This window comes from Ahaetulla prasina, chromosome 2 (genome assembly GCF_028640845.1).
Source record: "Ahaetulla prasina isolate Xishuangbanna chromosome 2, ASM2864084v1, whole genome shotgun sequence".
Classification (NCBI taxonomy): domain Eukaryota; kingdom Metazoa; phylum Chordata; class Lepidosauria; order Squamata; family Colubridae; genus Ahaetulla; species Ahaetulla prasina.
In genome coordinates, this window is record NC_080540.1 from 71279034 (window position 1) to 71294173 (window position 15140).

The following is a 15140-nucleotide window of genomic DNA, read 5'->3' on the forward strand; positions in this document are numbered from 1 at the left end:
AGGGCTGCCCTATTTAACATTTCTAGTTCAAACAGGGAGGAGAACTTTAAGCAAGGGTCTAGCACTGTTTTCCAGTCGGATACTCCCTGCAGGGAGTATCTATACTCCCTGCAGGGAGCATATTGGAGGATTTTTTCTCCTGGAATGTGTTTTCTCTATAACCATGGTTTATCTTTGAAAACAGTCTTTTTTATTTTTTTGGCCAGGTTCTCATCTCCTGCCAAATATGGCCCAGTTTGTTCTGTTTTCGGAGACCCAAAGGTGCTTTTTCAAAAGTCAACTGGACTTTCTTTGTTTTTCCCTTAAGGAAAACAAAGGAAGCCCAACTGACTTTTGAAAAAGCACCTCTGCGACAACCATGACCTGGATGACTGAGAATCTCCACAGACATTTAGCTGTTTTTGGAGAGTTACCTTTGATAGGATAGGGCAGTATTTTCCAACTTTGGAAACTTTAAGATGTGTGAATTTTAACTCCCAGAATTCTTCAGCTGCTAAGCCAGGCTGGGGTTGCTGAGTAGGGAATTCTGGGACCTAAAATCCACACATCTTGAAGTTGCCAGGGTTGAAAAACACTGAGATAGAGAGAGGACAGACAGATGGACAGACAGCAGTGCCAAGCCTCTTGTTACTGTACTCTTGGGCTGGGAAAATGAACAAGATAAACAGGCAGCAAAGGCAGAACATGGAATTATGTTCTAACTTCAGTATCCTCCCCAGAATTGATATGTACAACACATCTTAAACAACCTCACAACACCCTAACCCTTGTGCAGTCATTTCCAATCATACCTTTCCAAGGAACATAGAAACTGGTAATTTTTGTCAAAGGGGTCTGAGCAACAATAACGATCCGTGCAGGTCCCACAACAAAATTTTGAGCAAATCTGCTGTGGATGCCAACGTCCATCAGGATCTTTGTAAGCCTCACACTGTTCAGAGGAACCTGAAAATTAATCAAAGCAAGAGGTTATTTTACCATATCATATTTAGCTTTGAAAAAAAAAAAGACAGCTGAGAAGAATATGGCTGCATTCTTCATATACCTGAAGTATCACGGCATAGCAGAAAGTCAAAACTTATTTCAACATTTCAGACGGTAAGATACAAAATGGTCTGAGGTTACAGGAAAACAGATTCCCAAGTTGAGCATTAGAAAGAAATTCTTAATGGAATAAGAACAATTTGCTGAGGGAGCGGGTTTTTTTTATTTATTAAATTTAAATAGTTGCCCATCTCACCAAAAGTGAGCGCAGGTGATATCCAGAACGTTACTATTGATGAATGTGTTCAGGCAGAAGTTGGAAAGCCATCTGAGATGTTTTCACTTGGATTTGTATATTCTATGAGGTTGGACTTCATTGCCAACCAATTCTATCAGTTACACAGCAAATGCTGAATATTTTCTAAGTAGATATGCTGATTCTTAACCTGTGGCTTGGCCCTGCAGAAAGAGTGAACTGTGTGTTTCCTGCTTATTACTTGTCTGCAGTCAGATAATGAAAGAGGAGTTCTGGGCAAATGATCTGAAGTTTCTTCAAAGGAATATTTGCTAGTACAACAAATATTTGAACCTAGCATTTAAAGAAATTGCTACCTTACATTCTTAAATAAAATAAATAAATATTTTTTTAAAAAAAACCAGGAGAGAAATCAATCCAAAATATAAATAAGCAGTTAATTATCTATGAATAATTTAATACATTCTACTTAAGGAGAAAAATGAAAGGAGCTCAGAGAATGGCAAGGAGAATGGGAAAAAGTTTTAAGATCCAATCCATTTTACAACGTTTTCAGCTATAACAGAAAAGGAACCTTAAGAAACCTGAAAAAGAAACCAAAAAAGCTTTCCTACCATAGAAAAGGAGGAAAACCACCTTTTACAAGATGGAACATTCACTACATGCAACACAGGAAGATTTTTTTTGCATTAGCACAATTTCACTTGGGACTGGAGAAAGAAAAAAAGCAGACAGATGGAAAGGTATTGTAATTACCTTTCCATTCAACTTGTCTACATATTTTTGATCCTTGAAGGATCCAGTGTAGTATGGCTCCTCCAAAGTTGGAGGGGAAGGAAGATGTGAGACGAATAGATGCTTGCAAGTGACCTTTGGCTGGGTACATCTGAAGTACTCCTGAATTAGAGACGCGTAAAGTTCAAATAGTATTTAAACACTTCTTTGTCTGATTCGGGATCAACTTTGATCGGGTGAAGCTAGGACTGTTTCAGAAATACAGGAAGATTGTGATTCCAAAGTCTAACAAGGCAACATACTGGAGGGTTTAATTCATCTCCTATGAAGCCCAGTGAACTTCTCTGTGACTGTACTACAAATCCAACACAGTAGTTGACCCTGGAGAGCCAGTTTGGTATAAAGGTTAAGGTAACAGGCTAGAAACCAGGGCACTTTGAGTTCTAGTCCCGCCCTAAGCACAAAGCCAACTTGGGCTAGTCATTTTTTCTAAACTTGAGGAAGGAGGTAACAGCAAGCTACTTATGAAAAACCTTGCCAAGAAAACTGCAGGGACTTTTTCAGATAGTCTCAATTGAGAAGGATTTGATTGAGCAGAACAAAAAAAAGATGGCCTTGACAGGCCTCTCATGGCTTCAGGGTCAATGGCTGGGATCAGGTATAGTCCATGATGGGAGTGTCTGGCTACAGATGGCCCAAGGTAAGTTCTCCCCTGAGATAAACATAAAGGTTGGCAAGTGAGTGGGGAAAGCTCTCTTCTGATTTCTAGAGAGGATGAGGAGATATGGGGTTTCTTTCTCCTTTCATAGGAATTTCTGCCCTAAGAAATAAGTACTGCTAGCTCTAGTAGTCCTGATAAATGGGTGACAGAAAAGATGGTCAAGAGTAACAAAAGATAGTCAGAGACAAAAGTTAGTCAATGAGGTTGAGGTGTTTGGTTTGAGGTGTTTGGTTTGGCTTAATCACTTTCCTCCTTAACCTGAACAAAAAAGTTGTGACAAGATTGATGGCCTTGAAAATATTTTTCAGACTCTTTGATTACCAAGCTAAGTTCCAAGGAAACCCAAAGCCTATGCCTTTGATTCAGGGGTGAAATCTAAAATTTTTCCCTACCGGTTCTGTGGGCGTGGCTTGGTGGTCAGGTGACTGAATGGGCATGACCAATAATAATAAATAATAAAAATAATAAAGTATACAAAACTTGGGAGTGCATTGCTCTACCTTCTTTAAAAATAAAGGCACCAGTCTACCAATTGCCTTTTTTTGGGAGGCACCGGTTTACCTTCTTTAAAAATAGAGACACTGGTCTACTAGCCTCCTACAGTGCTGATCAGCTGTAGTGCGGCCCTTTGAAGCGCCTCGGCCGAGAGCTTCAGGGACAGAGAAGAGGAACAGCGAGGAGTGGGCGGTGGGGGGGGGAGGGATTTTTGCTACCAGTTCTCCGAACTACCCGCCCCCATCACTACCGGATCACGTGATCTGGTCCTAACCAGGAGCATTTTACCCCTGCTTTGATTAGGAATGACCCAGGAATTGTTCATGGCTCCGGAAACATTGCCTTCCTAAATTTGCAACTGTTTTACCAAGACTTAGCAATCAGTCATGCAAATGGAAAGTTATCTGATGTTCTCAATCTCAGTTTGGAAACGTTATCTTCGGGTCTTTTTTAACATAATTTTTGTTTCCTTTTGTTACAGAATTGCTGCATATAGAAGTTTGCTCTGTTTACAGGAGTCAGAGAAGGGATTAGTAAAGGTTACCCCACTTTTCCAAATTAGAAATATCTGCCAGGCACCTTGTACATAAGGGTATTGATTTGACTGTGAACTCTTTCCTGCAATTTGCATTTTTGGCCTATTGGTTTTACCATACAGTTGCAATGGATGGAATAATTTAAAGGAGAAAGGACAACTTTCCATTCGAACCTTACCTGTTTTTGCATATCAACACAGAGAAGACAAAACTGCTTTATTCTATTTTGCAGCTATCTTTTTTTTTTTAAATAGAAAAAAAGCGGTCCAACCTGTCAAATGCCATGGTTCGGAGGTTGAGGGAGTAGGCAGAAGAGAAATGCAAGTTAAAATAGGCAAGCAATATTTCTACCCTATGCTGTGCTACTAATAATCCTACCTGGAATAGAATGCCCAGTTCTGGTCCCCACAATAAAAGAAAAATTGCAAAAGAACTGGAAAGTACAGAGAAGAGCAAACATAGTGAAGGGAACTGTAAAGATGTTTTGGAAATACATAAACCAAGGGCTAGTAAAACCAGGAAATAGATATGGTTCAGTGAGGCTTAACTCCCTTGCAAACTTGCTAAGCAAATGGCCTTTTCTAATCAACATGTCAGATACTGAACCTAACGAACTATATTAAGTCTAATGAAGTACATATAGTCCAGCTGAATGCATAGGTTATGTGGAAATTCAACATTATAAGGTGGACAAAAACAATGATATACCAAAGACGAGGAGATCAAAACATGACTGATGGATAAAAATACCAACAGCCAGACATTTTTTTTTTGTTTACATTTATATCCCGCCCTTCTCCGAAGACTCAGGGCGGCTTACAGTGTGTAAGGCAATAGTCTCATTCTATTTGTATATTTACAAAGTCAACTTATTGCCCCCCCCCAACAATCTGGGTCCTCATTTTACCTACCTTATAAAGGATGGAAGGCTAAGTCAACCTTGGACCTGGTGGGGCTTGAACCTGCAGTAATTGCAGGCAGCTGGTTTTAATAACAGGCTTCTTACAGCCTTGAGCCACCACGGCCCCTGAACTTCCATGATCAAGAACAGCTCAAAAAGATCTAGATCTCTCCCAAAATTGTAATATAACAATAGTTTGAGACAAGATTGATGAAAACCAGCTGACCAGAGTCTGATACTTCTAGGTGAGAAAGTAGAATTTAGCAAAGTTATATGTGTGTGCAGCATACATGAATATTTTGCTTGTTAGTTTTAGCTTGCTATTTTTCTCTCTATCTTTTGTAGCCTGGGACATTTTTTGGGAATGCACAAGGGTCTAATTCTGACCAAACTAATGATACTAAGACTAGTAATTAAAGCACACCCTCTTTTTTCCAGAGAGAGCTGCTTTAAGGAGTTGAAATGCCACTCATAAAGCAACCCCAACTTGGAGAGAGCTTTAACGATTAACAGAGAGGTGCCATGTTCATGTGATGTTTGAAGTAATTCTTCTGAATGATCATAGAAGCACTTACAGCCCAAAAGATGTGTTATAAATCTTTACTGACAGTCAAACAAATGCTGTACTCATTGCCTGAAGGATTTAATAGCAGCAACAAGAGAAAATTTTCTGGCTAAGGTTTGGAAACCTAAAAATTAAGGATTTTTCCATTTAGATTGTCACTTCTCAGCATCTATTTGAGAACAACAGTTCTGAGGGTTGAATGTGGGAGAAAGCCTAGGCTGCAATTATGGTACTGATAAACAGTTACCACATTGTACATTTTTGAAACTGATTGGTTGCCAAGTTGAAACCTACAAAAAACCTCAAGAGTAGATTTGATCCCTTCCAAATGGATACAAAACCATTCCAACCAATTCGCTTCTTCACTTATATTAATAAATCAACTCTTGTATTCTAAGTGAAAGGCTTGACCAAAATTACACATATTTTCAAGAAGACAAGCCAATTAACCATCACTGTTTCAGATTAATACACTCTATTAGCAAGCTCGAAAATAAAAGCAGCTCTTGTCTTAATATCTAGGGAAATCCTATTGTTGCCTAATCAATCTTTAAAGTTTTAATGTTTCTATATTCTTGTTTTTACGATGCTGTAAGCTGCTTAGCTTTATTAAATTTATATGTCAAACAAACAGTGAGATGGGCAGCATATAAATTTAATAAAAACAAACACAAGGTAATACCAACCTGAATGTAAATGCGGTGCAGCAGAACATATTCCAGAAATAGTCCCTAGAAAAGGAGTTAAATAAAAGAGTATCCTTGTCCCACTATTCAAGTTTGTATCAAGTCAACAGTTAGCAATTTAACTCAAGAACACCATCTTCCAAAATTAATAACTTGCAGCAAAACTGCTACATGCAGTTGACACAATAGCTCTTCATGTATTCCAGTAGAGAAATCAAACCTTTGCTGGCTGAGGGACTCTGGGAGTTGAAGTCCACAAGTCTTAAAGGGACCAAGGTTGGAGACCCCTGGTTTAAACCAAGTTATTTGTGCCTTATTTCTCTTTCTCCATCTTTAATAACTTGTCTTTCGTATCAGTTTTCTCAAAGTTCTTTATTAAGTTTCTTTCTGAGATCTGTCCTTCTGGGTTTTAGAGACTTGGCGATTTATTTATTCTATAATTTTTTTTTGTAAGTTTCCACTACTTTTTTTGACATCCAGCTTGCTTTCTTCTGCTTCTTGGTCTTTGGCAGGCTCTTTTCTCATTTATCCTGTAACTTATTTGATTCCATTCCATCAGTCCTTTGATTCCCTTACACATGGGGAACAAGACTTCAAAGTATTCCCCAAGCTCTCCATGAAATCAGAAGTATGATGGCACCTTTCCAGATTAACACACTTTATTAAAAGGCATACGTTTTCATGAACTTCAGCTTTGTGTATGTGATGAACTCATGAAATTTGAATCCTTTTTCCTAAAATCTGTTGGACCAAAAATATGCTATCACACACCTCCTGATTTTTTTTACCACTGCTGACTAGCTAAGCTCTTCTACAATGCCTCGAAAAATGGTATGTGCTCAAAATCATCGTGTGGAAAATGGCTGAGTTGTTCTTTAGCTTGACTTGGAACTTGCACAAAAGCAGTTCATGACCTTTATCACTGAGAGCTTACCCATACCTCTGCCAGTGTAACTGAGCTCCACTTCCTGATACCAACAATATAATATTTTGATCTCTGTGTATTCCACCTGGCAATGTGGATATATCCAGGTGCTACTTGCTTGCTTGTTTATAGCCTTAGCAATAAAGAAATAATTAGATTGGCAGAAATTGTTAAGTCATTCTCCTGCTACATTTTTATTTACCATATTGTGCAATTTAACCACATACCCTCTTTAATATTTTCATCACACTCTCCAACCACTAGCAGCATATCCGGTTTGCACATTCTGTCAATTTCAGACTGCCTTTAATCATAAAACATGTCAATTTCTGGACTGAGCATAAACTGGGGTAACTACCATATTAAGGAGTTTCCCCCAAAGTCTAACTGATATTATTTTTTCATTGACTACATTATAATATATGACTGTATTACTTGTTAAAAAATATATGACTATATTATTTGTTCACTAACTGCCAAAACAACTGGACACGAAGATAGTTTTTCCCCTCATGCCATCTCTCTGCTAAACACATAATTCTCACAGCACTGTCTTATACCTAAAGATACCTACCATGTAGTAAGACTGTATTACTATTATCCTCATCTTTCCTATTACCTGCTCCTATTGGTATCTTATAACTATCATTCTATTTTAATATTCTACAGGTGTTGATTTCAAAGAAATGTGTGCCCTAAGTAGTAAACATAATGAACTTCTAAGACTATCTAATTCTAGTCCACTTCAATTTGTTGATGTCTAAGAGAAAAATGTATAGTTGATTCAGTTCATTTTTTGCTATGCTAAGTTTTCCCATTACTCCTTCTTACATTTCTTGCCCCCGCTGTGATTCTATCTTTACAGCTTTGGATTTTCTTTTCCCTACATGGCAAGATTAGCAACCCGATGTCCCAAAGGCTTTAATCTAACCTCCACACAAAGAGCATTAATACTCTGTTCGTTCTTAGTAAAATCATCTGATACTATATCAACTATACCGTCCACACATTGGTAAAAGACCCCTTACAGGTTCCAAGAGGGATATGCAACTCTGGGGGTGATTGGTGACATGAGAGTTTTCCCTCCCCATCTTTTAACTTTGTTCATAATTCTGTTTTAACCGTTTTTATTTATTTAAACCACCCAGAGTCTCTTAGGTGAGATGGGTGGTGTAGAAAAGTGATCAATAAATAAAACCCAGGTACTGGCCCCAGAGTGATCATCGATGTCCAACATTATCCTATTTACTGCTGCCCAATATAAATGTCTATTTATTTTTAGCTGGGATAACTTCCACACTTTGGGTGGCCCTGCTGGGAGTGCATTCCTGGCACTCATCCTCTTCAAGAACAACCCCTAGACCAGTGATGGCGAACCCAAACTGCAACCCCAAACCCACTTGTTTATCACAAAGTGCCAATTTAATCTGAATAATGAGGTTTTACTACCTAAAATAATGATAAACAAGGCAGAGTTCAGCTAACTGTTCTAAGAAAAATGTGATAAATACACTTTTATGCCCCTTCATTTTTTTTCTGCTTTTGAAATATTTATTTATTTATTTATTATTTAAATTTTTATACCGTCCTTCTCCGAGGACTCAGGCCGGTGTACAGCATAAATAAAACATAAATATCGAAAGATTTTAAAATACAATATTCAATTAAAAATCTAATTCAATACGCTGCATGTTAAAATTGTTGAATAAAAAGTAATAAATAAATTAAAACCCCTTAAAAAACCCTCTAAAAACCCTCAATATTAAAATTAATCATTAGGCCAGCCCCGCTTGATGAAAGAAAAAGGTTTTGAGCTCGCGTTTAAAGGTCCGAAGATCAGGGAGAAGACGAAATCCCACAGGTAGATCATTCCATAGGGCCGGAACCCCCACAGAGAACGCTCTTCCTCTGGGGGCCGCCAGCCGACATTGGTTGGCCAACGGCACCCTGAGGAGGCCCTCCCTATGAGAGCGCACTGGTCCATGGGAGGTAACTGACGGCAGCAGGCGGTCCCGTAGATTTTTTTTTTATTATTTACATTTATATCCCGCCCTTCTCCGAAGACTCAGGGCGGCTTACAGTGTATAAGGCAATAGTCTCATTCTATTTGTATATTTACAAAGTCAACTTATTGTCCCCCCAACAATCTGGGTCCTCATTTTACCTACCTTATAAAGGATGGAAGGCTGAGTCAACCTCGGGCCGGGCTTGAACCTGCAGTAATTGCAGGCTGCTGTGTTCTAATAACAGGCTTCTAACAGCCTGAGCTATTACGGCCCATAAGATATCCCGGTTCCATGTCATGGAGCGCTTTAAAGATGGTAATAGAACCTTGAATCGCACCCGGAAGACCACCGGTAACCAGTGCAGCCTGCGCAGGAGAGGTGTTACATGGGAGCTATGAGAAGCTCCCGCAATCCCCCGCGCGGCCGCATTTTGCACCAGTTGGAGCCTCCTGGTGCTCTTCAAGGAGAGCCCCATGTAGAGACCATTGCAGTAATCCAGATGGGAAGTAACGAGGGCATGAGTGACTGTGCATAACGAGTCCCGATCCAGGAAAGGGCGCAATTGGCGAATCAGGCGAACCTGATAAAAAGCTTCCCTGGCGACGGCCGTCAAATGGTCTTCTAGAGACAGCCGTGCATCCAGGAGAACGCCTAAATTGCGCACCGATTCCCTGGGGTCCAACGATTCACCCCCCACAGTCAGCAATGGAGTTAGCTGACTGTGCCGGGACGCTGGTATCCACAGCCACTCTGTCTTGGATGGGTTGAGCCGAAGTCTGTTCGTCCCCATCCAGACCCGCATGGCCCTAAGGCACCGAGTCATCACATCAACGGCTTCGTTGGGTGGTTCGGGGTGGAGATGTACAGCTGAGTATCGTCAGTGTACAGTTGATAACTCACCCTGAATCCACGGATGATCTCCCCCAGAGGCTTCATATAGAAGTTGAACAGGAGAGGCGAGAGGATCGACCCCTGCGGCACCCCACAAGTGAGTTGCCTAGCGATTGACCTCTGCCCCCCTGTCAACACCGTCTGCGAACGGTCGGAGAGGTAGGAGGAGAACCACCACAAAACGGTGCCCCCCACCCCCAAACCCTCCAACCATCGCAGCAAGATACCATGGTCGATGGTATCAAACACCGCTGACAGATCCAAGAGGACAAGAACAGAGGAACAACCCCTGTCCCTTGCCCTTCAGAGATCATCAACCAACGCGACCAAAGCTGTTTCAGTGCTGTACCCAGGCCTGAAGCCAGACTGGCACGGGTCTAGATAGACGGTTTCATCCAGGTACCGGGGAAGCTGCCATGCCACCACACTCTCAACAACCTTTGCCACAAAGCGAAGGTTGGAGACCGGACGGTAATTAGCCAAAATAGCCGGGTCCAGGGAAGGCTTCTTATTAAGTTTAGCAACAAAAAGAAAAACTTCCATAGTATCATTTCTCTCTTTCCCTCCCCCTCTCCCCCCTCTCTGTTTCTCTCTCCCTTTATCCCCCTCCCTCTCTCTCAAACCCCAACAAAGCCAGTGAACTCTTCTTAGAAGGATCTACTCAGGCAATTGGAGGACAAACTGAACTTTTGGGAGCAATTGCAAACTTAGGAGAAGGGAAGCAACCTGAGTCTCTCTCTCTCTCTCTCTCTCTCTCACACACACACACACACACACACTGCAGTGGTTTCACTATCCTTGTCCTTGCACCAGGTCAGCCAAGCCCTTCTGGCGAGGGAAGTTCTCATCATCTGTGGGGTTTCCACTGCCGCCCTCTCCCCCCTCTCTGTTTCTCTCTCCCTTTATCCCCCTCCCTCTCTCTCAAACCCCAACAAAGCCAGTGAACTCTTCTTAGAAGGATCTACTCAGGCAATTGGAGGACAAACTGAACTTTTGGGAGCAATTGCAAACTTAGGAGAAGGGACGCAACCTGAGTCTCTCTCTCTCTCTCTCTCTCTCTCACACACACACACACACACACACTGCAGTGGTTTCACTATCCTTGTCCTTGCACCAGGTCAGCCAAGCCCTTCTGGCGAGGGAAGGTCTCATCATCTGTGGGGTTTCCACTGCCGCCCTCCCCTCCCCAGGTCAGATCTTTTCCGGACACCCTGCTAAAGTCCCAGGGCAGCCCATCTCCCTTTACCTGCTGCTGAAAGGAGATGGGAGAGCAATCCTTGTGGGAATGTGGCAGAGAAGCGGGGTGAGTTGAAATGTCACCGTGGCACAGGAGGGTACCGGACCAAAGAAGGGCGAAGCTAAAGAGTTCTCCTTGCCTTTTCTCCTTTCTATTACTCTGGTGAGGGCTGAAAATTTGCAGGGATTGATTTGAAAGGCCTAATCCTAGTCTGAACCTTAGGGGGCAGGGGCACTGAATGGTGAAGGTACTCTGCACATGATCCGAGACAATCCTGCCACAGGAAAAGAACACACCACGTGGACCAAGCAAAGGGTGAGGAGGAGGGCAGTGAGGGATCCATTATTGCTGCAGGGATCTGTTATTGCTACTCTTACACACATACCATTCTTTGCAATTAGGTCTCATCAACAATAACACACGTTATTTGCTTGTGTATCTGTGTAATTTTTGAAAGAAGGCAAGCAAATGACAACTACCAGAGGGAATCAGGGGTGGAAAAAACGGAAGGCCGGGGAGGGTTTTTCGAAATAGAAGGAAAGGAGCGGGGACCATTCGCAAACAGGCCCCTGGCTGTCTATCAAACAAAAAACGAAACCACATATACCAATCAGAGCCCTGTTCTGCCCATCACTTGTTTCGGTGTACGTCTGGCAGCGTTTCGTCTGTGCTAGGCCAATGGAGCGCGTGCCCAGAGGGCTCTGCATGCCACCTGTGGCACCCATGCCATAGGTTCGCCACCATAGCCCTGGACTCATTGTGAGCCAGCACAGTAGGATTTGAGAACTTACTGTTCACAATTATAGCAGGGCTTTTCCCTAATAAAGTTTAGCATCTTATCCACATCAATTTTCTTCTATGGTACTGTCAAATTAAAAAACCTGCTTTTTCAGAAAGAGTAGGCACTTTGAGAGTAGGAACTCTTGGGAACCATTTGTTTGCATCCAATTATAGTATATTGTGACTTGCACAGACTATAATATTCTTTGAGGGCCTCTTCCTCTAGGTGGATCAATTTTTGTCCAAGATTTTACAATAACACTTTGTGTATCCACATTCTCATTATTAGCTGCAGGTTTTGATAATTCAGAGTAGAATATTTATTCAGGTGGTCTAGATGTATGGCAGCTTATCTTAATGTTATCTTTTCCTATGTATACAGAAGCTTTCTAATTGTTCTATTTTGCTTCATTATTTTAATATTGGTCTACAACCGGGGTGTAAAACTCAATTTCATTGAGGGATGCATCAGGGTTGTGTTTGACCTTAGGGGGTGGGGAGCTTGGCCAGGGTGGGCATGGCCAGCTTGACATGTTTTCAGCTGCGAAGGCATCCTGCAGCCCTCTGCCAGCGAAAACGGAACTCCTCATGTGGCCTTCCCCAGCTCCATTTTTGCTGGCAGAGGCATCATGGCCCGGTCCTTTGTTGTTTCCAGGGCAACCCCGCAGGCCAATCTAAGCATCCTGTGAGCCAGATTCAGCCCACGGGCCTTGAGTTTGACACCCATGGTCTAAAACAATAGTAAAATATATTTTATTTGATTTTTTTTTGCTGTATATTCTCAACAGAATTTTAAAACCAAATTTATCCATTTTTTTATTATGGCAAAAGAGACATAATATTTGTTGGAAAAGTTCCCACAAATTACAATCTTTAAGCAGCTTTCTTACCTCTGAATGAGATTACAGAAGATTAAGAACTAATGCGCCTAGAAAGCACATTTTGGAGAAGAGAAACGTGCTGGAAAAACAATCATGTTCCTTTTGCTGCAGAGCTCCTTAATTAACTGGCAGTTAATCCTCAAGTTTTAGGAAATTTGGGCCTTAGGAAATCTGAGCAACAACAAAGCTAGTGGAGGAGACAGTATTCCAGCTGAGCTATTCAAAATCTTAAAAGACGATGCAGTAAAAGTGCTACACTCAATTTGTCAGCAAATTTGGAAAACTCAACAGTGGCCACAGGATTGGAAAAGGTCAGTTTACATTCCAATTCCAAAGAAAGGCAATGCCAAAGAATGTTCAAACTATCGCACCATTGCACTCATTTCACATCCTAGTAAGGTTATGCTTAAAAATCCTACAAGCTAGGCTCCAGCAATATGTGGATCGAGAATTACCAGAAGAACAGGCAGGATTTCGAAGACGCAGAGGAACTAGAGATCAAATTGCTAACATACGCTGGATCATGGAGAAAGCTAGGGAGTACCAGAAAAACATCTACTTTTGCTTCATTGACTATGCTAAAGCCTTTGATTGTGTGGATCACAACAAATTGTGTCAAGTTCTTAAAGAGATGGGAGTACCAGACCGTCTTATTTGTCTCTTGAGAAACCTGTATGCGGGTCAAGAAGCAACAGTGAGAACTGGACACGGAACCACTGATTGGTTCAAAATTGGGAAAGGAGTCCGGCAAGGCTGTATACTATCACCCTGCCTATTTAACTTATATGCAGAGCACATCATGAGAAAGGTGGGGCTATAGGAATCAAAATTTGGAATTAAGATTGCCAGGAGAAATATCAACAACCTCAGATATGCAGATGATACCACTCTAATGGCAGAAACGAAGAGGAACTAAAAAGCCTCTTGATGCGGGTGGAGGAGGAGAGTGCAAAAGTTGGCTTGAAATTCAACATTAAGAAAACTAAGATCATGGCATCCGTCCCTTTCAATTCCTGGCAGATAGATGGTGAAGAAATGGAGGTAGTGACAGATTTTATTTTCCTCGGCGCCAAGATCACTGCAGAAGGGGACTGCAGCCAAGAAATTAAAAGACACTTGCTCCTGGGGAGAAAAGCTATGGCAAATCTAGACAGCATACTAAAAAATAGAGACATCACCCTGCCAACAAAAGTGCGTATAGTCAAGGCTATGGTTTTCCCAGTTGCAATGTATGGCTGTGAAAGTTGGATCATAAGAAAGGCTGAGCGCCAAAGAATTGAGGCCTTTGAACTATGGTGCTGGAGAAGACTCCTGCGAGTCCCTTGGACTGCAAGGCGAACAAACAAGTCAGTCCTAGAGGAGATCAACCCTGACTGCTCTTTAGAAGGCCAGATCCTGAAGATGAAACTGAAATACTTTGGCCACCTAATGAGAAGGAAGGACTCACTGGAGAAGAGCCTAATGCTGGGAAAGATGGAGGGCAAAAGAAGAACGGGACGACAGAGAACGAGGTGGCTGGATGGACTCACTGAAGCAGTAGGCGTGAGCTTAAATGGACTCCAGAGGATGGTAGAGGACAGGAAGGCCTGGAGGAACATTATCCATGGAGTCACGATGGGTTGGACACGACTTTGCAACTAACAATAACAATCCTCAGGTATAGTTCAAAACATAGCGACATGTTTTAATCACTGGTTGGCTAGAAAGTTGTATGGGGATGAGGGTGAGATGCATGTTTATCACAAAATGAAGCACACAATGAAGAATAGCAAAATCTGTCCCTTGCCCTGTTTTCTTCCACTTTTTCCACCCTCTGTGGTAGCTAATTTGTCCTGGTTGGCTTTGCCTTCACTCCTATCTTCCATGTATTTCATTCTATTATCAAAACAGCCATCCCTCACCGCAACAAAACATGTTATTCCAAAACATGTGTGTTAGGTTTGCTCCATAAAGACCAGCCTGCTTTTTTCCTGAATGAACTTGCCCCATTCTGTTGATGTCTAGCAAGGCCATGTGCATAGTGCACTGAATCAGAGCAGCCAGCTATCACAAAGGACACACAGACACACTAACAGAAATGATATGAATATTAACCAACTGAAATGTACCAGGAAGAGAAAGGCTGTTTTAGAAATGCTAGAACAGTAAAAGGATGAGACAGAATTTGAAGTGTGCAACAAATTGTCCCTTTCATTTTTTTCTGCGTATGAAATTTAAAACTAAGAATATTGCTAAAGCAGCAGCAAACACTTGGCAGTATCTGTAGGGGGAGCAGGGTGCACGATGGACAAAGCAAGGCTGCATTATCATGACAAACCCCTGTCTCTTCTGCAAATACACTGAGACCTTACACAAAAGCATGGCAGGAGTAAAGGTTGCAGCATGAAGGCACATCAGACTCATTATTTTGACAAAAAGTTGTTGCTGACACCCATAAATGCAAGTGTATAAAAGTCTGCAAAGCCTATAAAAAGCCTATAAAGCTCAAAGTTCTAATATTATTTTTTTTTACATTTATATCCCGCCCTTCTCCGAAGACTC

At 41.6% G+C, this 15140-nt stretch overlaps 1 protein-coding gene across 1 annotated transcript in view; it reads right to left on the bottom strand.

Moving 5' to 3' along the window:
* Nucleotides 1-15140, bottom strand: part of SHISA5 (shisa family member 5) — a 35959-nt gene that overhangs the window by 18919 nt on the left and 1900 nt on the right. The window contains exon 2 of the mRNA XM_058174137.1: nucleotides 792-945. Coding sequence (XP_058030120.1) covers nucleotides 792-945 — 154 coding nt within the window. The remainder of the gene's footprint in view (nucleotides 1-791; nucleotides 946-15140) is intronic.